This window comes from Numida meleagris, chromosome 6, assembly GCF_002078875.1.
Source record: "Numida meleagris isolate 19003 breed g44 Domestic line chromosome 6, NumMel1.0, whole genome shotgun sequence".
Lineage (NCBI taxonomy): Eukaryota > Metazoa > Chordata > Aves > Galliformes > Numididae > Numida > Numida meleagris.
The window spans coordinates 13,017,484-13,040,177 of record NC_034414.1 but is presented as its reverse complement, the minus strand read 5'-3'; the positions used below and the strand labels follow the sequence as shown (position 1 = coordinate 13,040,177).

The 22,694-nt window shown below is 39.6% G+C and overlaps 2 protein-coding genes across 9 annotated transcripts in view; both read right to left on the bottom strand.

Annotated features, from left to right (window-relative positions):
• OSBPL5 (oxysterol binding protein like 5) overlaps positions 1 to 2,596 on the bottom strand; it is a 175,904-nt gene extending 173,308 nt beyond the window's left edge. Inside the window, exon 1 of the mRNA XM_021403281.1 lies at positions 2,582 to 2,596. The gene's annotated coding sequence lies outside the window, so the exon portion shown is untranslated. The remainder of the gene's footprint in view (positions 1 to 2,581) is intronic.
• PTPRJ (protein tyrosine phosphatase, receptor type J) overlaps positions 4,248 to 22,694 on the bottom strand; it is a 78,623-nt gene continuing 60,176 nt past the window's right edge. For 4 of the 8 annotated variants that reach the window (XM_021401444.1, XM_021401440.1, XM_021401446.1 and 1 more), the window contains 16 exons: positions 22,326 to 22,577; positions 21,018 to 21,305; positions 19,376 to 19,510; positions 16,407 to 16,614; positions 16,175 to 16,293; positions 15,518 to 15,605; positions 14,456 to 14,497; positions 13,647 to 13,655; positions 13,469 to 13,556; positions 11,756 to 11,846; positions 10,896 to 10,969; positions 10,624 to 10,758; positions 10,013 to 10,132; positions 9,304 to 9,464; positions 8,131 to 8,266; positions 4,248 to 7,426 (listed from right to left, as the gene is read on the bottom strand). In XM_021401444.1, coding sequence (XP_021257119.1) covers positions 7,268 to 7,426; positions 8,131 to 8,266; positions 9,304 to 9,464; positions 10,013 to 10,132; positions 10,624 to 10,758; positions 10,896 to 10,969; positions 11,756 to 11,846; positions 13,469 to 13,556; positions 13,647 to 13,655; positions 14,456 to 14,497; positions 15,518 to 15,605; positions 16,175 to 16,293; positions 16,407 to 16,614; positions 19,376 to 19,510; positions 21,018 to 21,305; positions 22,326 to 22,577 — 2,105 coding nt within the window. In that variant the 3' untranslated portion in view covers positions 4,248 to 7,267. Of the gene's footprint in view, positions 7,427 to 8,130; positions 8,267 to 9,303; positions 9,465 to 10,012; positions 10,133 to 10,623; positions 10,759 to 10,895; positions 10,970 to 11,755; positions 11,847 to 13,468; positions 13,557 to 13,646; positions 13,656 to 14,455; positions 14,498 to 15,517; positions 15,606 to 16,174; positions 16,294 to 16,406; positions 16,615 to 19,375; positions 19,511 to 21,017; positions 21,306 to 22,325; positions 22,593 to 22,694 lie in introns of all 8 variants that reach the window. The other 4 variants (XM_021401441.1, XM_021401447.1, XM_021401449.1 and 1 more) reach the window with 3 other exon arrangements.

The following is a 22,694-nucleotide window of genomic DNA, read 5'->3' as shown; positions in this document are numbered from 1 at the left end:
TTTCACATCCATTCTGACTGTACCTAGTAAAAGCACTTACAACATGTGTATCTTGCATACCATGCAACAAATTGGGACTGTTGTGTTTCATCCACAATGATTTGTCCATATTCTGTAGAATAATGCTCCCGTGTGTGCCTCTCCTCACATCATTCAAAGCCAGTGTCTTTCAAAGAGCCTTAAGTTTCTGGTTTGGAAGTAACACTGTGCCATCCTCAAACTGATGTGTAAAATTTCACCCTATGCAGCCACACTTATCCTAATATAAATGTATAAGTAAGATAAGAGAATGCCATCTTGTATGTGCTGGCCTATTTCAACAACAAAATCTACCTATAGGAGAGCTATCAGTGTTACTGCAACAAGTGTTCAATTCTAGACAGCAACTCAGGCTATTTAAATGGACATCACTGACTGATATCTGTGTATTTTCAGATTCCTGGTTTATGACCCAACACTTTCTAGCTTCATGTTTAGTTTTGTTGCAAAGAAGCCTCACACTCAGTTCGTCAAGCCCACGCACAAGCCATTTGTTTTAGGTACGCCTCTGTTCCCACCCTGACTTCGAAGAGGAGGGAGCAGGGATAACATCACGTTCCACATATATGCCTATACTCTGTTTTAGCTCTGCTTATAAGTTAAAAAAAAAATAAAAATCCATCAGCAGAGCTTCGCACTAACATCTCACTGTGTTTCAGGTTGGAGACGGAAGTCAAAGTAACTCAGCAGACGTTGCCAGATGCTTTAAAGATGCATTCAAAGTCTCCCCGAGGAGCTATGTAAGAAAAGGCATGGGAGGATCACGGTTAGTGTTACACACATGCACATAAACAGATTCATTAACTGAAATAGCCTTTTAACTGTTACCCATATTTAGCCATATAAACAAGATCATTGTTGTTTCCCATCTTTATTAATATACCTGCACTGTGCTCAGCAATGCTATAAACCCATTATTGCTGGGTACAGCTGCAGAGCAGACTGATAAGGAAAGGAAATGAGTACAGCTGATAATCCTGAATAATTATCTCCAAACTGGTCAGACCAGTGAGAAAGTGAGCAGTGTAGCAGGAAGAGCTTCCCCTGGAAAGAACAATAGTATCATGTGCCATCTGGAGGCTAAAGACAGAAGTGAACAGGCTGTATTTTCTCCAGTTTTGGTAATCACCTTTCAGGTAGATATGTCCCATAGTTGCAGCTGACATTAGATCAGCCTTTAGCACAGAGCCTGTTTTCCTTCTGATACTACATTTCCAGCACTACAAATACTACAGGAAAAAGCAGTCAGTTAAAAACTAATCTAGAAGTCCCTTACCACTTCTTAAAAAATTCAAGATATGTGACTTCTTGTCCATCCTGCTCTACATAGAAACAAGCGCAGAAACATGGCAGCACGTATGAAGAGCACAGCCTCTCTAGCATATCTGATGTCCAGAACATAATTCCAGAGAATCTGGCTCTTTTCTGGTCACCTGGAAAGTCAGAGGTAAAACGTGAGTTAAAGTAACTAGTTCTTTATCAAATTAGTCTACCTTTCCTCAGTGAGAGGGACTCATCTGTTAGCTTCACTTCTGGCTATTGGGAGATGGTGTGTACTAGTTTAGAATGAAATACACTTGGATGAGTAAATGAGGTATGCTAAGCAACAGGGACAAAAAGAAGAACGGGCCTGGATCCTGAATATTTTTATTCAGATCTAGGAAAGAGGCTGATAGGATCTCCCAGCTTCTTCCTCTTGTGAGTAGTACAAACCACCCCCTCCCTTCTGCAAATAAAACAATCAAGAAGCAGCATCTCCTGGTGCTTTTCTGCATCCTTTACCTCATTCTGCACAGACAGAAGGCTGGCGCAGGCAAAGAGTTTGCCCAACCCAAGAGGATGGGACATGGCACAGCACTGGGTAGACACATTTTGGCACCAACCCCATAAATACCTCTGTAAACTACTGAAAATCAAAGCGCTTAAAGTCAGAAGTTTCAACAGCAGGTTTCCACTGTTGTGTGACAAACTGAAAAGAACTCTGAAGCACTGTCACAGAAACATCACGCCTACCTCAAATGCAAGTAAACTACCATCTTTCTTTGCTCCTTATTTTGCTGCTGGACAAAAACAATTTTATTTTATTTGGTCAGATCACCCAGAAGCTGTTAAGACCTCATGCCTTCCCCACCACTAAGAGAGTTTTACTTCTTGCTCAAGAAAAGCACAGTGTGCAAAAATCTGTTCATTTTTCAAGACCTCAACTTTCAACCCTCTTCTGCAAGAGCATCCACATCTCTAAATTTCATTCACTGCCTGATAACACCTAGCCAGGAATAGCTTGCTAAAGTAGCAGTATTTCTGATTGTACCTCCATTATCACATGAAGAACAGGACAAAAATGTTACGCTCTTCTTCTCCTTGACCCCCACCTCTCTAGTCTCAAAGGAAGTAAAACTAATGAATGACAAGATGTAACGCTGTAACACAATGTAAAGCGCAGCAACAACAACACAGTAGCAAAATCCTAGGCTACAGCAAATGAGGACTTGCTCAAACACAACAGCCCTGGGCACAAAAACAAAGGAAAGAAGCTGCTTACCTTCAGAAGACCCCAGGTACACAGGGAACTCCAGCAAGATACCCTAAACTCTCCTGCCAACCCTTAAATGAGGTCTGGGAAGGGGTGGATCCTGGCTCCAGGCCTTCCGGTCACTCAGGCACATTGCATGCACCTGAGCTCCCCTGGGTTGGTCCTGCCTTCCCACCAGGTGCTCAATCACTGGTTCAAGCTGTGACTTAGCATTTCTGCTACACACAACCAGGTACAAAACGTGATTTCCAAATATACTAGCTCAACTCTACTCACCTGAATAGACTGTTAACAGCTGGTAAGACTGAATTAACCATTACCTGCAAGAAATGTTTGTGAGATTGGGCTGAAAAATCATGAAATTTCGTTGTAGGCACCAGATGCAGAAGTGATTTCAAGAACTGTAGCACAGAACATTGTATAGTAGAGGTATATTGGCTGAATTATTCCAACTTGTCATTGTGCAGTAAGAGCGCACTTATGCTGTTCTTTGTTGGCTTAGCATGTGAGGATACGTGACATTTTCTGCCAGATGAAATTTCTGTCATTCAGTTAGGTATATGCAAATAAATGTGAATAGTTTGTTAAAGAATTAACAGATTCAGAACACCATTAAACAGGTATGTTACCAACATTTATAAAGTCACAGTAGCTTCTATAGCAATTCACCACCTTTTAAAATTTGTACGTGGCTGAAACAGTACTAGTGGTATTTCTAAAGCTATGAGAATGCATAACTAGAGAGATTTCCACATGCCTCGTGGTCTACAGGAGCAGCCAGAACAGTTTGAAATATTTGAACTTCAGTAAAGCAAACAACAAACCTGAGTGATACACAGAAAAGAGTGAGGAGTTCTGCTCCCTGAAAGTCTCTGTGCAGCAGACTGCCTGTGGCAATTGCAGTCAGCTGCTATGGGTCCTGCATGGAAGATTCATCAACGTTGTTTCTCTCTGTCATGAGTCTCACTGAAAGCGGTCAGACAACCACCGTGTGCCTGGCACATGCACCCACTGGAAGATTACAGGATAATCATCTCACTCTTCACATCTCACCACAGTCATTTCAGAAAAAAGCAGCAGGGTTACCATGTAGGATCATAAGATTTTACAGTAAATGTCAGCACCGTGTGATGAACTGGAGAGATGCTGAGAGCAAATACCACCCTTCAGGCATGTGATTTTCCTTGAGAGTGATTCAGATGACAACCAGGAATGGAAACCACGAATTCTAACAGAACTGGACTTAGCTGAGATGTTTTGTATGCATCTACAGTCAGGTAATTCGTAATCCCTTTCTGGAAATAATTGAGTCCTAGAAACACTGGCTCTCACCCAAGGTTATCTCTATGAATGGAAGGAAATCTTTTGACGAAGTTTAGATGAAGGTGTTGTTCCTTTAATTGTTACCAAACACTTTGGTTAGAGAAAGGTCAGGTCAGGTCCTGGTCCTGCAAATTTAGTCTCAGTGAGAGAGCAATACCCCTTTTAGGGAGCTGTATTTGACTGTCACACAAATACAACTCAAACGCCCTCTTAGAGGGTTTCCACGCACTTCCCTTATCAACTCTAAAGCCTTTCTAAATGAAATATACATATCTTGGCAAATTAATTTTCATTCAGAAGAAAATGAAAAGAAAAATCAAGAAAGGAAAATGACAGAAAGTACTCCGGATGATGCTTTTTAATTGTTATTTTTATATTTTTAAAAACAAATCAAATTAAAAAAAAAACATTTTAGACATGTGCTGAAATTTCCTGTACAACAAATATGAAAACAACAAAATTTGTACATCATTTCAAGATATTTAACTAACAGTCACTTATTTGAAACACATCAATTTTTCCCTTCTTAAGCAGGCCCGAAATGGGAAAAAGAATAAAACAGAAATGCAGGAGATGTAATTGCCACACAGCGGAGATTTGAGCCTGGAAAATGAATAGGTTTAGATAAGCAACAGCAAGAGAAAACACTGAGTGAAGAGACAGATCTCAGCAATTGTAACACAGAGAACTTCAGAATGCAGGGAGAAAAAATCTTCAGGAATTCAAGTCATCTTGGCCAACAGTGACCCACAAGAGATCCCTAGCAGATGATTACCTGCAATCCTGCTCTTCCTGCAGAGATATGCAGAGATGCATTTCCTACTTACTCACATTGACAATACATCCAGCTTTGTTTAAAACATTTTAAGCCTTATCAACTCTGCCCGCTTGTATTTGGGATCAGCAGGTCATTTTCTTTCAGCTTGAGTCCCTTGTAAGAATGATTCACTTTTGGGAAAAAAAAAAAATAAATCACAGAACTGTTGAAGTGGATACCATTGCATTAAAAATAGATAGCCCGTAGACAACGACAAGTGAGAATTTGGCACCTGCTTCCAAAATCAAAACAATGGGTTAGATACTTTTATTTTCTGCAAGACTATCTGGGCAGTGGCTAGACAGAAACACTTACTATTCTAGTTTGTTTTCACAGGTTCCACTGCAATATAATGCAAAAGCAGGACCCAAACTAGGATTCATCTCCTCTCTTCTACGCTGTATAAAAGAAGGGCGTACTGAAGCAAAAGAGCATTCACTACCCTTAGGCAGCAAGCTTCAGGGGCAGGCTTTCTGCCTTCCCAGCTCCTTTGGAATGGTTCTTTTTGGTCCCAGTGGCTTATTTGTCATGTGAGCACTATGAGATTCACTATGCGGAACACCATTTTGGGTGAGGTTGGGCAGGATCACCAACCTCATGAGTTTGGCTTGTTCTTGTGGGTATTTGTGTGTTCGTGTGTTTTTGTTGATTTTAAAAAAATATTTCAGAGAAAGAGAGAAAAAATATTAAAGAAGCCACAAGTGGCTGCTATGGGAAAAAAAAGCTGAAACACTTTGTGGTTTGTCCTCCAGATTTGCTCACACAACATGCCACAGTTTCACACTAGGTCGAAGAGCTCCTCTGGCTATCTGTAATGTTACAGTTGTGCACCGGGAATTCCTACATTTTCCTGAATTTCGCAGGGTCACCGGGTGCCACTGTAATACCGCTTATACTCCTAAGTACGTTAGCTATTTCTGACAGCTCTGCCTAAAACTAAAGAAAGAAAGAAACAAAAAAAGCAAACAACAAAACAAAAGCAGCAGAATTCCAGGGACTCTGGTTTTTAAACCCTTCACAAGATTTTCACCACTTGATAGCTATTCTATAGCATTATTCAGAAACTTCATATTCCTTTGCGATGCAACCAGTGCAATGATCCGAAGACCAAAAAAAAAAACCTACATCCCCTCCAAAGTACTTAAGAAGTCCTTCATTGGTAATGCCTTCATAAATCTAGCAGTCATGTACCAGCAAAATAAATCTAATCAAACACTTGACTTGCAAAATCAGCAACCATGGGTTTTCTGCACATTTGTTCTGTTTTTAAAAGGACCAGTTAAAATAACAGCAGCAGTACATCGCAAACAATTACAAAACAATTACATCATGTCAATGAGATGCAGGCGGGGAAGATGTACTTCAGTTCTGAATGGCTAAAACAACCAAGACATCGGTCTTTACAGCAGAATTTTGTGCAAGTTGTTTTGGTAGAATCAGTAAAGCCAGTCAATCTGTTTGGGAGCGCTTGGACACTTGGAAACTTAGTTCAGTATTTTCACAGATTTATACATTTGAGGAAAAAACAACAACAATGATAAAAAGACACCAACCTGAGTAAACCTCTATTAGAATAGAGTGATCATTATTCAATAAATCATATATTGCACCTTTAAATAAATCATCATTGTATAAAAACAGGAATATCAACCAGGAACAGGGAGGAGCTGTTCTGTCCTTCATACACACCCACACACACCCCTGCACACACATCCACGTACGCACTTGCTCAGTTTTTCACTACAGTTAAAGCTCTGAGTGACACGTCACACTCCTTTTCCTCTAGCAGAGGCACCGAAACGTTAAGGCAGGGGATATTTGTGGTGAAATGCAAAAACGAAGCTTACCTCCAAACTTCTGGAGAGTCCTGCCAACAGTGCAACTACAGTTAAGTTTGACATAAGCCTTATTTAAAAATCTGTGTTCTCATTAAGAGTTTCAGTACAAAAATAGAATCTCTGCTGTTTTTTTTTCTAGAGTAGCAACTAGAAAAGGCACAATTTCCAAGTATAAATGTCCATTTGGAGGAGGTGTTTGTACTCCTTTTTTAAATAAAAAGGAAAACTCAGAAAAAAATAAATCACAGAGGCACATATCTATTAGCTAAGTAACCAGATACAGCAGATAAAATATGTTCCCAAAACTTATAATTAAATATATTAAAACAGCCCACAAGCCTGGTGTCTGTAAATGAAATCATATAAAATTGTAATAAAAAGCTTGTGTTATTATTTTAATATTTAAATTCTAGTTCATTGTTCGTACTGCAAATGCTATTTCACCTATCAGTACTGTTAAATTCCCAAGAAAAATCAGAATTCCTCTGTTAACTTTAAATAGTTCTTTTTTAGAACGTTTCTTTTTTTATCGACTTGTGGCTCCTCCCAGCACTGTCTTTTTTTCCTCCAGAAGATCACTGATCACTTCTTCATATGAGGACAGAACTGGAGAAACCAGACACGAAACACTGCACACAATCCTGGAAAATGTAAGTAGAACATCTCCCTTTCTCATGCACAGACAGCAACTCCTGGAGAGACTGCGTTGCATCCTGGTTATGCATGATAACCGTTGGCCTTCCCAAAAGCTGGACCAGGTGTGAAATTTTCATAGATTGCCATTGCTGTTGTGTTTTGATAAATAAGATCTGTTTTCTTCTCTTTCTGTGATCTAATAATATCCATGACGCACTGGTTCAGGAAGACATACTGGTCCTGATGAGAGAAAAATAAAAACGAGAATAGTACAGTTCTAGCAAATTACTGATTTGGAAAGCAGTTCTGCTCCTGATTCTAAGTTTTGCTTTTTGGATGTACTGCACTGGATGTTATCACACAGTTTTTTTTAAAGGTATATTACATAGAAAACTGGGCTAGAAAGGATCTCATGATATTATATAAGCAATCCCTAGTAAAAAAATACTAGGATCAAATTTACTGTCTTGCCCAACAACCCCTTAAAAGATTTTCATGATGGAGATTTTACAGCCTTTTCCAAATCAGATTGAGTTAATCCACACACCTTCTCAGATGAAAGCAGTAGTTCCAGCAGGAATATGTGTGCTCCTGCAGAACAAGAAAGATGCACACAAAGACCACCTGACTGAAAGTAATTCTGGCTTGTAGCTGTGAGGATAAAACTCAGAAGATTTGATTCTTCCTTTCTAAAAATGCCAGTCTTTCAAACTACCCTGTAACGAGATTGCTCGGATCTGCAAACTTTACTACAACTCCCTTGGCTGCAAGTACTTTTGTAGGAAGAAATGAGGCAGGTAGGAGGGAAGTTTAAATAAGGGTGATTTCAGATTGCTCCATAATGTCTCACTGTCCTGTAGTTTTGAGCTACAATCTTGAGTCTGGATTTTCTGGATTACTGTGCATATTAGAGAAGCATGATGCTGGATGAAAAATAGTCTTACCTCAGTTTGCACCATTAAAGGTCGATGCATTCGAAGATCATACACCACTCCATACACGTCCACAGTATTCTCCATTTCAATCTGCTGAATCAGGCGGTCAATGGCTATAAATGTCCCTGTCCTCCCGACACCAGCACTGCAAGGTCACAGAGAAGCTATTTATTGCTTTCTCTCAACTACCAGCTTACCTGTGGTCTGATGAAAAGCAAGCGAAGTCAGCAAAATGTTTTCTATTACTTCAATGGCACAGGCATCGAAGTTTGCGCACTGCAGAGGGGTGGTTTTTACCATGACCAGGAGGGGAGGAAGGACATCCTTCTGGGCTTCCCAGCCTTGCAGCTTGCACAAGATCACATATAAAAGCACTTGAAAAGGCAACTTTTTCACCTAAACTTCCCAGGCTAGGAAAGAGAGCCTGTTCTAATGAAATTTCACACCGTGTCTTTGCCATCTCCATAGGCCACTCCAAAAGTAACACCTCCTATTTATTTCCATAGAAACAACAACAGATGCAAAGAGCATAATAACATCGTTTGATATAACAAATACTCAGCTACAAAACACTAATCTTCAACTTAGTCACCACTATTAGCCATGCATTTCCACCAGTGATGAAGAAGAGCCTGCATGCCACGCTTGTAAAAAATCTGCACCAGCAGAGGTGACCTACTGTCACCCTCAGCACTGCTGAAATGCACCATCTATCACCTCACTGTGCCGACATCCACTGGCTGGTCTCCATAAGCACTCAGTAAGCATCAACAAACGTCAGTGGGTGCCATTTTTTCTGCATGGAGGAATTCAGTTCCACACCTTTGCTTCAACAGCACTTCCACGTCAGACACCATTCTGTCAGGCTGCCCCTCTGCTGCCATCTGTCACACGGCAACAACATGTAACGGAATATAGGCAGGAAGGTTAGGCCTCTACTGCCATACCACCAACATTCACCTTTGATGTTGTGGGCCAACATTATAAAATAGGAGGCATTACTTTCAGAGTAGCCCACATACTTAACATTTCTGAGGCGTGACACAAACGTTCCGGTTCAGCAGGGTGAGTATCCTTAAGCAGCAGAGACTTAATACATTTATTTCAAATCACACTGAAAAATAATTGTTCTTAAAACACCACACAATGAAAGCATGTTTAACATGCATATGTTCTTCCTACCTGCAGTGCACTAGAGTAGGAGAGTCAATGGGATTCTGATTGCTGTATTCATGAACAAGGTGTCTAAAGTTGATTAGCAGGTCTGTTGTCTCTGGCACTCCATGATCTGGCCAGGATGTGAAATGGAACTGACGCACTGTGTGGCTCTCCAGTGTGTCAGCCTGGAGGAACAAGAACGAAAAAAAAAGAAAAACATGCTTCAAAAGAGAAACAGTAGGGCTTCCTGTCGTAAGTACTGTGCAAGACTTCGCTGCATTAAAATTGCTCATATAAACCGTGCGGTAATTTGATCTACATTATTCCAATTCCTCTCTTCCTTCCATTTTAGTAGAGAATACTTTGCAATAATTTCATTTTCACTTTACTCCAAGATCTTCTCTTCTGCATTACATTTGCTGACAGAGATAGGGCTTGATGGGGCTAATTGTTTGGTCTGCGACATATTTCAGGTAACTGCATAAAGCATGAATTTTGGTGGAAGTCTCAGGGAGCTGCAGGATCATTGATGGGGCAACCAGTGATTACCAATAGCAGGCTGGATTTTGCAACTGCTCTTACTCTTTCCTCTCTGATAACTTTCATTTTGATTAAGTTTTAGTGAAATTATTATATTCTGTCATTCTAGTGTTGCTTAGCAGGTGAAGTCATTAATAAAATAAACCACTTCTACAGATATTTGTATACAACCAGCATCTGACAAACTACTCACATTTTCTACATTGAAGTCCCTTATCGTCCATTCTGGAAGAACAACTTCCGAGACCATTGTCACAACAATGTCACCATAACTCTTGGATTGTTTGTCTGGCCAATATTGCTCACATTTCGTCTAAGAAGAGAGTTTAAAGGTTCAACACATTACACAGAAAAATGAAACAGAGAAAAACCAGCAGGACATGGCACGATAGTTTCCTGCGACTCCAACTTGGTCTTGACTATTAGATTTAAATAACATGCCACCCTGGAGTGGGACTGGAGGGTACTTCACCCCTCCCTCCTAATGGCCTATCCCAAGGCAGGAGGAAGATCTACCAAAACCATTCTTTAGAGAGAAGAACCCACTCTTAAAAACAGAGATTCCACAACCTTCCTGAGATGATCTATTCTGGTAGTCAGCAGATATAAAGGAAAACAGATTTTAAAAACAGGCTCATTTAAATCAGAAAACAGGCTTCCAGGAGGTGGATGCTTGTTTGTAAAAGTAGCCAGCCCACAGCTTATTAGGACAACAACTAAATTAGAAGAGATACAACTATTCATTTTAATATTAAAATGAAACAAACAAACCCAAACCAACCAACCAAAAAAAAAATACCGTACCCGGGCCTGTTCAACACATTTTGTCAACATGACAATAGAGTAGATATTCTTTTCCCAAATCATGCGCCAGAAGTCTTCTATAGTATTGGGTAAAGGGCCTTGTGCAGCAATAAATGCCTTCTTTGAGCTATATCCCTAGGAAGAACAAAGCATACATACACAGACCTTCACCAATGAGCCATTAAAAACTGACTTTATACATCATATCATCTGTTAAGCCCATGTCATATAAATACTGAGTATTTTTCATTTCTATCAATGAAGGAACTTACAGGCATATAGTTTGCATTAATATAATCATCAGTTGCACAGCTTGGATTTGAAAGTTTAACACGAGAAATATCATCTGCAGAAAGAAAAGGAAAAGAAAATTATGAACACTGGAAACATTTTAGCAAAAAAATTGCAGTTCTAACACGTGTTTTCTATATAGGAGGTGTTCTGGAATGAAGTGCATTCTAAAAGTAAGCACAGAACTGTAGGAAACCAAAGTAGTGGTAGTTGAGAGTTTATAATGAAGGTCTTCAGAAAAAATGATGGGCCAAATTAAAAATTCAGAATATTAAACAGATAATTAAACATGATTTTAAATATGATAATACATATACATACATAACCTAAAATTCACTATAGTTTGAGTCACTACAGAAAAATAGGTAATTTCTCTCCCATGCCTTTGCTGTCAGGGTTTTTCCTTCAAAGCATTGCTAAGTGCACTCACTGTCACCCTTCCAGTTTTTCCTTAGCACTTCTCTTTGCTGGGATGCCTGCAGCTTGGCAGGGCTTAGGTTATTAGTTTGCAAAGCAGTCCAGCAGTATCTTAATATTTCTCGTAACTCCAATAGGTCTGGAGTGCAAGCTTCTCGCAAATGAAATATGAAAATGAGTTATTTAAGGGAAAGTTCTTTAAAAGAGTGTTTTTGAGGGAAAGCTCTTCAGGTTTCTTCATACAACAGTTTTATACAGGATGTTCATACAAGGAAAAGAACAGCCCAAATTCATTTATTTAGACACTGACAAAACTAATTCCTCTTTAAAACCTCTGGGATTAAAACCAAAATTAGCCACACCCAAGGGTTTACAACTAAAATCTCAACTAGTAGAAGACATAAAACCTGAGAGAGTAGCTCACATGGTAAGACATTGTTGTATCTATTTTTCCCCCTGTTCTCAGGGATTTCAGCAGCAAATTTGGGCTGATGAACACCAGCAGACTTGAGTTCCTACAGGGAAAGAAAGATTCATGAGCACCTGGTTCTGGTTTAGGAAACATATAGAACACAACTGAAACAAATACCTCAAAAAGTCTTGGACTTCGCTGTAAAAGCAGGCATGTTAAACTGGACTAAATGATGACAAAAAAATCAGTTTTTTTATGAAAAGAGCAGGAGGGTGACAGCAGCAAAGCTCACAGATAAGAGATTAATACAGAATGGAGGAGTAATAGCACGTTTAAAGCTCAAAAATGGAATTTAAAAGCCCAGAAATAGTTTTGTAAAAATACACAATATTGGCATTGACTCATTCTAACCCCAAGGCAAGGAACCATTTAGCATGAGCTTTGAAAGCATTAGAGGGAGAAAGGGAGCAAGTTACATTATGAAAGGACTGAAGAAGAAAGCAAAATCTGAGAGGAGAGCAGGGCGGAGCACCAGCCCACAAGGTACAATGAAACGGACGGAATTTCTTCTGAAAAGAAGGAGAATGCCAGTTTCAAGGGGGGAAAAAAAATAAAGTTATGTAACAGCAGACTTGGCAACATAAAATCCTTCAGTGACAATGCCAATAGTTGATTCCTGTCTTTCGTACTTCAGAGCAATTGAGCTATCTTCATTGGAGAGGTGCTCCAGCCCTTGGACCATCTTTGTGGCCCTCCCCTGGACCCTCTCCAAAAGCTCCATATCTTTCCTATGGTGGTGTCCCCAGATTTGGACACAGTACTCCAGCTGGGACCTCACAAGGACAGAACAGAGGGGGACAATCACCTCCCCCGCCCTGCTGGCCACTTCTCTTCTGAAGGAACTCAGGATACCATTGGCCTTCCAGGCTGCAAGTGCACACTGCTGGCTCATGTTAAGTTTTTCAACAACCAGGACTTGTAAGTCCTTCTTGTCAGGGCTACTCTCAAGGATCTGTTCTTCCAGTTTGTATACATATCTGGGATTACCTTGACCCAAGTGCAAAATCTTGCATTTTGCTTTGTTGAACCTCATTAGGTTCAGAAGGCTCCAACTTTCAGGTGTATCAAGGTCCCTCTGGATGGCATCCCTTCCTTCTGCTGTATCAACTGCACTGCTCAGCTTGGTGTCATCAGCAAACTTGCTGAGGGTGCACTCTATTCCACTATCTATGTCACTGATAAAGATTATGCATATTATTATGCTTATTATCTGCTTCAACTTATTATGTGTGGTTTGTAAGTCACACATAATGCATTAAAGAAGCCCAGTATTAGTTAAAGATCTGTCTTGCTGCATAGAAGAAAAAAAAAAACAACAATGAAATAAAGTGGAGAGAAGTTAAATGGCATTCCCAGAGCGCAAACATCAGTAATGCAACTAGGGCAAGGACTTTGGAGGTCTTAGCTCTGCCAAGAGCTTTGAGCAACAGGCCATGCTATAACTCACAGGCAGATTTAATGGTTCAGAATGTGAAGTATTTACCATGCACATCAACTAAACTTAGAGCTGAAACAGGTAAGGGAACGCTATACATGCAGCACAATTATGTCTACAAGGGTCCCTTCTTCTCTTCCCCTTCAGTAAACATATACACACTACAAAGGAAAGCTAATTTACTTTCCAAAAATATTTGTCAAGAAGCTCTCCTCAATGAGGACACACACCTCATACTCTTCAGCAAAACCACAGTTGGAGTCTGCTTGCTGCTTCTTAAAGTAGGACTCAAAGTTCTCCACTTTAATCATTTTTGATCTAAAATGAGAAAAGTCTTGTATTGGTAACTGATACTAAGTAAATAAGTCACGAATTCAGTTAATGTATTACAAAATGTGCTTTACTTACTTCTTTATTCTTCAGGGGAGAGTAGGGCGGGGGAAGAAAAAAGGTTGATTAGACACATGCAGTTGTATATTTCACTATGTGATTCTAAGAACGAAAGCATGACTGTTAGTAGCACCCACAAAACTGCATTTACAGAAGACGGGATATAAAGGCAGAGCATTTAACTGTTCTGTTCCAGCCAAGGAGAAAATGGTGCATCCTTCAGGAGAAGGATATGATAGAAGGTGTCAGTCAGCTATTTCTGTACTCCCCTTCCATCAGATTGGCCTCATTCTCTGGTGTATTTTATTTTAAATATCAAAGTTACACAGGTGGAACTTCATGGGATGCTCAGGCTATGTCTTTCCATAAAATAAATTGGTACATGAACCAATAAGCTAGTTTAACTGCACTGCCTGTGATTTCCAGAGTGTTGTTATTACCCTCCCATGGCCAGCTACTACTATTACACCAACTGAACTAACATCTCAGCTCAAAGGAGCCATAAACTATGGGAAAGTTTGGGACTCAGTGCAAATTTTTGTTTATAAGCTCTTTATCAACAGTTTGGACTGTTTCCTCAATGTCTTCAGAAGTTTGAGTTTCACGAAAACATCCTACTTTTCAAAACCATATGTGGCATTTGTGTAACTAATGCTGATTCATGAAGCAAGCATGAAGTCTCGATCAATTTGATTATTTTCAGTCTGCAGCCTTGAGTCAAGTTTCATGCAAAATCATACATGAAACTGTGCAGAAAGCAAGCATTAGGGTTCAGAGGAAGTTTTGCATGTATCACTTGAGCTCAAAAAACATGTGAAAAGACTTACTTAATTGGAGAAAAAGACACTTCAGTATTTCTTTTATCTTTCCTATGAGGAGAAAAAAACACAACATGCTCATAGTAGAATTTAACGGAATGCATATGAGATTTCTGGTTATATATATTTCACGTGTCTGTTCAGAACTGTGTCTTGTAAGGCATCTCACTCTGTGCAAAATACTCCTGGGGCAAACCTTACACCTGCAGTAAAATTAAAATACTTCATAATTCTTTCAGCGATGGTTTACAATGGAACTATTTCTTTCTGTTGGAACCAGACCAAAATACCTGAACATAAAGCACAGTTTTGCTGAAAGAAGTACATCCAAGGGATTTGCATCACTAACATTTCTCTAGAACTGCTACTCATCCCGGAATCCCTATCATAAATGTTCCACAGTGATGCGTCAGTTGTACTGAAGGTGGAAGCTGAACAAAAATACGTGTGCTGGACACAGGGAAACTTGTCGTAACAGCAACTTTTTACAGAAATCAAGAAAAATGGATGTAAGACTCTACAGGTAACTCTTTGGAAGGGATGCACCACGCAAGTAGCAGCAGCAAAAAAGCCTCTGTAGAAACCAGGAGACCAGTTCCAACCTTAAGACAACTAATCAGCTTTTGGAAACTCCAGAACAGGAAGTTCAAGTGACGTGAACAAGCAATTAAGAAGAGCAATTACTGAATATTTTCAAATAAAAACGCCTATGATACAATTATATATGTCTGTCAGCACAACAGTCTGATGCTTGCTCACTCCCAACTTCAAAAGCATGCACAAATCCTCAAGAACTAAACAAATCTGCACTCAACTCATTAGTATATAGCTATAAATTGAACAAAGCCATTGTTGAAAACTATATATTAACTATACATATGATATATATTAACTATAAATTGAACAAAGTCATATGTAACAAAAAATATTTTAAATAAAATGTACATTAAAACATCATGGTGAAAGCAAATAAAACAGGAACAGAGGCCTTTTTTTTTTTTTTTTTTTTAAGATACAGAAGTGATATACTGATATTCCTCAACACAACAAAGAAAATAATGAACACGTTACCTTCTCCTCCTCCAGAATATGTAACCCCCTATAGCTACTACAGCCAATAGAGCTAAAAGGCATCCAATAACGGCTCCAGCAATAACACCTTGTAAAAGAGAACAAGGATTACTCATCACTTGTTTACCTCTTTGGCAATGCTCTAAATCAATCAACACACTATAAGAGAATCTAACAAGTGACAAAAAACACTCTGCTCTGCTAGGATCTTCCTCACTGTGTCCTTTGGCAGTACCAGTATTGAAAACTCATTAAAAATAATAACACTATGTTGATAAATTAATTTTTAAAAATGAGTCAAAGGATCGGTATTTGCGTTCTAATACACCTACTTGTAATTTAACACAGTTGTTAGAAAAATAGATGCTTTCTGCTGTAAGTACCCAATTCACACAGTGTCAACCAATCTTTTTTAGCATGCCACAAGTAGCACAGGTTTTGGTTACTTCTATATTGGAAGTCAAACATGGGAAAAAAAGAAGCCATCAGCAGAACTAGTAAGATATGATTTTACTGAGCAGTGAACCTGCAAAGCTAGAAAGAAACAGTCCATCACAGATGGATGAATTGGTGTTTTGCTATCATAAAACCTGTTGTAATTAAGTGATCTCCAAACACAATGTACATGCAAAACTGCCAATCCTACATTAACTATACCTGGATCCTGGGGTAATGAAACCACCTCAGAACAGGGTGAAAACGACACATAACTCTGCTCTCCGATAATTTTGTTGGCCACAGTAAAATTTATATTAGTGAAACCTGCAACGCTTGCCCTGTTAATAAGGGAGAAAAAAAAACCCATGTCATGCATGTGTTAAAACAGCCATAGGCAAGATCTATGATTTCTTCATTATCTTCTTGATTTCAATTGCAGCAAGATAAATACCTGTATGAATGAAGAGGAATCAATGGTCCATTTTCATAGCCATACATGGTGTTTCCCTTGCCTACGTCAACAATGTTGTGCCCATTCTGAGAATGGAAAGGTGATGTTGTCTTCTCTATGTCTATGACATATGTCACATAGGTGGCTGTCATCTTCTGCTTGAAATCGTTGTATGTGTAGTTCAAATCAGACTTTGAAGGCCAACAACCTTCAGGAGAAACAAGGATATAAGTGGTACACATAACCTACTATTTTTGTGACCACCAGCACAGTTGGAGAGCGTGTCACATTAATCACAGTTTTGATTACTCCACAAGTACTGCCTGAAACAAAAATCTGAAGACAACACACAGTCTCAAAAATTCCCCCTGCTGCAGTGCAATTTGCTTGGCTACCCTTTTTTTACTCTCCAGTGTCATTTATTCAGTCTCCTTTTGGTTTTACTTCTCCCATGCACAGTAGAGCTTCTCTGTAAAGGCATGTTAGTGATGGATTCTGGTGTTTCTGTGGACAACTTTTGCTACACAAGTCAGTCACATCCGCATCCACTCAAACAACTATCAAACGTAGAGAATACTCCACAAACAAGGAAAAGGACAGAAAAAGGGCAATTCCTGCTTGATAACATCATGCTGCTCAAACAGCACTAAAACTTCATTCAGGGTGATTCTAAACATGTCCTGGACTCTGCTGTCTTGCTGTGTCTGACATGAAGTCTTTTCACCTAAACCCTGAGAAATGAAGGAGTTTTATGTTTTCTCTTGCCATAGAGACAGATAGGATAAAACAACCAATTTTATCTAAAAACAGTGTCTCTTCAAAAAGACTCAGAAAAACAGGACACTGTAATCAAACAGTGATCAACAGGACACCAGTTGCAGAACAGCATTACTTTGTGTGGTGTCTGCTGTTAAAAGATGAACCCCAGAAATCTGAGGCAGATTATATAGCCGGGATGTGTGATGTAAGTGATGACAAAACAGCTCAAACTTCCAGTTGCCTGACAACTCTCAAGGGAATATTTTCAGTCAGTTTGTTTACCAAGTGCTATGAAGAAACATCTTCCCCACATAACTGAAGTTTGCTTATATTGCTCTCTGTTTATTGCCTTTGCAAAGCTAAAGCTCCTTTAGAAGCAGATACAGCACTGGATTCAACTTCAAAAAGGAGAAGCTGTAAAGGGGTTCTGAAAGGTTACAAAGTGGAGAAGCTGTAACAAGTTTTCTACAGTTACATAGACAAAATTTGATCTGATACTCACTGCAAGCAATAGCAAAGCTCCAATTAACTGTGGCTGTAAGAACAACATGCAACACAGCTCTTTGAAAGCACTAATTTGTTCACATTAAAAGCAACTGAGATTGGAATTAACTTGGTTGACTAGAAATGAATGTTCAATAACATCCTAAATACTTTAGATGTCCTGTCTGCTCCCTGGTTCCATTCCAAAAGGACATATCTGCAGTTGTATCTGCAGTTCTTTGCGAATATCCTGGTTATCACCCAAGGGCACCTCATCCAGCTTTTGCTTACACAAAGGAATAAAGTAATAGAGCCCCCTCTGTTTATCCTAGAGGAAACGATGTCTGTTTTGAGACAGAGAAACACAACTCAAATGCATTAGTACTATCTGAACACTATAAAGCTGAAGAGACGTTTGGCCCTAAGGATGGTTTTCTGCTCCTACCAAAGCACTGATTGGGTTCCATAAATACGCAGGGTCTTTCTTCCTTAGTTCTCTCAAACACATATTCATATTCCACTTGAATTCTTTACAATCAAAACCACACAGAATAATGCACTGAATCTCATCAAGACTAAACAGGACTGGTTGAAAGTACAAGCAGAGCTGTTACTGCGTGCAAGACACTGACATTCAAATCAGCAACTCCAAGGCAGCTGAGTTGCATCTGAAAAAACAGGAATTTTCTGTACTGACATACTATGGATAGCTGGGCATTTCTTGGACATACATTGTATGGAAAACCACAGAAGAAAGATCTACGAATCCCTGCATGATGAATTTCCATTGTTAAAACGAAGGATAAGCAGGAATGTCACAACCCACTTGGGGGAAGTTATCTTCATCAGCTGCATTATTCCTCCAATGTGCAGTCAGAAATAAAGAGATCAATCAGAACCTACACTGTAAAGTTATGTTCCTTTATTTTATGATTTCTCTCTAGACTTTCACCAATTACAGAAGCTTTAATGCTTTAAAGATGTGAGTTTTATAGGCTACTATCTAGCTTTCCCTACAAGTAATGCTGACAATGTTCTTCAAGCCTTCCACCTGCATCCAGTCTCTCTCAGTTAAAGTGTCAAAAGGAAAGCCCTCTCTCCTTGTAAGCAGAAAAAGAAACCACCAAACCACATTCTGAAACTGCTTATATTATTCATTCTGAAAATTATTTTCTTGGGAAAAAGGATTCTACACAGTCTTGTGGCAGCAACAGCACAGTGGTAATACTTAAGAGTCTTACCTACGAGGACAACTCAGGCTGAAAATAAGACTGAATGAAAACAGTGGCTTTCTGAAAACAAGGAGTGATCTTACTTTCTTCAAGCAAGGTACTTGCTTCATCATTTTTGAAAGATGAGTGAAAATACTGAGTCATCTTTTATTCTCTTCTTTTAATATATACGTAAGGATGTAAGGAAAAAGCGTTTTTACAGTGAGGATGGCGAGGCACTGGAACATGTTGCCTATAGATGCGGTTGATGCCCCATCCCTGGAGACTTTCAAGGCTGGATCAAACCCTGGGCAACCTGATCTAGCTGTGGTGTTCCTGTTCATTGCAGGGCAGTTGGACCAGATGACTTTCCAACTTCAAGAATTCTATGATTCTATGAACATCTACTTAAAGTTTAAAACATATGATATTCATTACAGTAAATTTTTGTCCTGACAAAATGCTGTCTGATAAACTGTTTCACGCAGCCAGGAGACAATATTAATAACAACTTACCTTCTGCTTCAGTTATGATCATTACTGCATAAGCTTTTAACGGTCCATTCACTGACTCAAAATCAGGAAATTCAACAGACAATGAGTTGTGACTGACTGCCTTGACCAAAGGAGCTTCGTTTGGAGCAGGTGGATCTACAAACGAACAAATATATATTTTTAGTACCTTAACGACAGATGAAGAGAAGTTGTTCAAATAAGAAAATGTTATATAATGACATTGTTCACATCATGCATATTTATAATAGAACGATTTAGGTTGGAAAAGACTGCCAAGATCATCAAGTCCAACCATTCACCTAACTACCAAATCCGTCACCAAACCATGGCCCTCACTGCCACGTCCACATATTTCTTAAACACCTCTAGGGACAGCAATTCCTCACTTCCCTTGGAAGCCTGTTCCAAAGCCTAATCATCCTTTCCACAGAGAAATTCTCCCTGATACCAAATCTAAACCTCCCCTGACACATCTTGAGGCTGTTTCCTCAAATCCCATTACCTGTCACCTAAGAAAAGAGACCTACATCCCCCTCACTGCAGCCTTCTTTTTTCTCCAGAAGATACTGCACCAGTTCCCCCAAATGTCTTGTTTTTCAATTAGTCCATTCTCCAGATTCATTATTCTTTTCTGAATGTATTCCAGCAACTCTTGTAGCAAGAGGCTCCAAAACCAAACACAGTATTCAAGGTGCAAACTCACCAGTCTCTCTGCACTCAGCACAATCACTACCCTGGTCCTGCTGACCATGCTGTTTCTGACACAGGCCTGTATGCCATCAGCCTTCTTAGCCACCTGGGCACACTACTACCCACATGCTATGTATTGCCCAGCTCCTCCAGGGCCTTTTCTGCTGGTCAGCCTTCCAGCCACTTTTCTGCAAGACTGTACTGCATGGGGTTGTTGTGATGAAACTGCAGCACCCAGCATTTAGCCTTATTGAAGGCCATATAACTGGATGTGGTCCATCAATCTGATCTATCCAGATTCATCTGCAAAGCCTTTCAATCCTCGAGCAGATTGAAATTTCCACCCAACTGACAACTTACCAAAGCTACATCTGATCTTCTCATCAAAATCATCTACATAAACATTACAAAAAACCACTCCTAGTTCTGAGACCTAGGGAACCCAACTTGTGACTAGCCACCAATTGGATTCACAATCACAAGAACCCTCTGAGACTGGCCATCCAGCCTGTTTTTTAACCCAGCAAACAGTGCATCCATCCAAGCCATGAGCAGACTTTTCCCAGACAAACACTGTGAGAAATGGTATTAAATGCTTTGGAAAAGTCCAAGTAAACAACATCCACATCCTATCCCTTGTCCACTATGCAGGTCATCTTATCACAGAAGGTGATTAGGTTAAACAAGCAGGACCTGTTTTTCCTTAAACTCATGCTAGCTGGGTAATGATCACCTTGTTATCCTATACATGCCATGTGATGGTACTCAAGATGATCTGCTTCGTGAATTTCCCTGGTCATCACCCCTTATGCGTGCATCAGATTGACTTGGTATTAATGTAGTACTTTATTAATAAATGTATATGCTGATATATAAAGTGTCTTCTTCTGCAATGCTGAAGTTAATATTTTTGTCCTACAAATATCTTCCATTCTCTGATCTTAATGCTTACCTGTAATGCTTGTTTTACATATTTTCTGCACTGGAAGACTCGTTAAACTTTCTGAAACAGTTGTAACAGTAACAGTATAGGTTTTGTAATAATCTAAAGGTTCTGTTTTGAAGATTTCTTCTGAGCCTTCTCTCACACAGAATTGACTCTGACGATTTATTGTCCAAGTATCATTAAATATTTTGATATCAAAGCCAGAATAGCCGCCAAAAGGACAGTCCCACTTCAGTGTTAGGTAAGACATATTAGCCACTGCTTCACAATGAAATGAATTCACCGAGGAAGGAACTGGGAAAAAAAAAAGTAAGAAATAAAGTATAGTAGCAAAGAAGTAGTAGTTTATAAGCTCTTCTTTGTATAAGAATTTATAAAACATTGGTATGCCTTTCCACTTCTAAACAGAGGAAGCTACCACCTACAAAAAAACAATGAGGAGGAGGTGTATTTAGCACACTGTAAATACACAAACCCCTTTTGTGTTAACTCCTATGCACACTAGTTTACTGAGAAAAATGAGGTGGAACAGCTGTTTGTCAAAATCAGCAAAGCTTTCAAATACTATTCAACTACTGAACAAGAACATTTTTAGACTTGTAGACAAACACTAACTCTCTGTATAACTACATAAAATGCTTAGTGGCCAACAAAACAAGAAAACAGTCTTCATTATTCATAGCACCCGCTGTGATTTAGGGAAAGCTAACAAGGTGTTACAAAAATTTCAGCTGGTCATCTATCATTTGTAGCTCCAGAAACAGACAATCATGGATACAAACAAAAGGACACAGGATCAAAGGATACAGATGTGCTATCATCTAAAGGAAATGCTACACGTGGCCTCACAGGGTAGGTATATTACAGTGCTAGGGACCCCGTACATGTGGAAAGTGACTGTAGAGCAGATAAATAACGAAAGAGAAAATAACAGTGGATCCAAAGAAAAAGTTTAAAAGACTGAAAAAGAATCACAACTGACTCCTCAACACAGCACCAGAACAGAGGAAGGGGAAGACCAAGAAGGGAGTCAAAACAGGAGCAGCACTTTAGCCACTTTCCAAACAATATGCTCTGTGTGGGAGCCCTTCCAAATAAGGACCTGAGGCCCCCACTCACAAGGAAGAGAAGGTAAAAACACATCCCACAAAACTCCTACCCACACAGATATCTCTGACAGCAGGCAGGCAGGGTCCACCACCTGCGCCTGGAACAGTATCTCAGCCCTCATGCAGGTAGGCAGAACACAGGCAGAGCTGCTGTACAACAAAAGACAGTCCGACAGAAACACAACTGTAAGAAACAGTCACTTACCCGTAGGTTGGCTTATGGATGCTCCTTCTCCTTCCGTCTGACCATCCGCTGCTATTGGAAAGACCGTGAAATTGTAAGAGGTCCCAGGGATTAACCCAGTTACAACAATTCCAATGACATTCGACCTCATCTCATTAACAAAGGTCTCATTTGCAACCTGTATCCTATACGTGTAGGAGGCTGACGCTGTGTCATTCACCATCCAAGTTAAGTTGACTGAAGTCATACCAACATACTCTGCCTTGAGATCAAGCACTGGGCTGGGCTCTGGGAAAGAAAAGACAACAACCCATCAGCCTGCAAGAATATCTGCTCGCAAATAAAACAGGAATAACACAGACACAACGATACTTCACTTTCCTCACATCA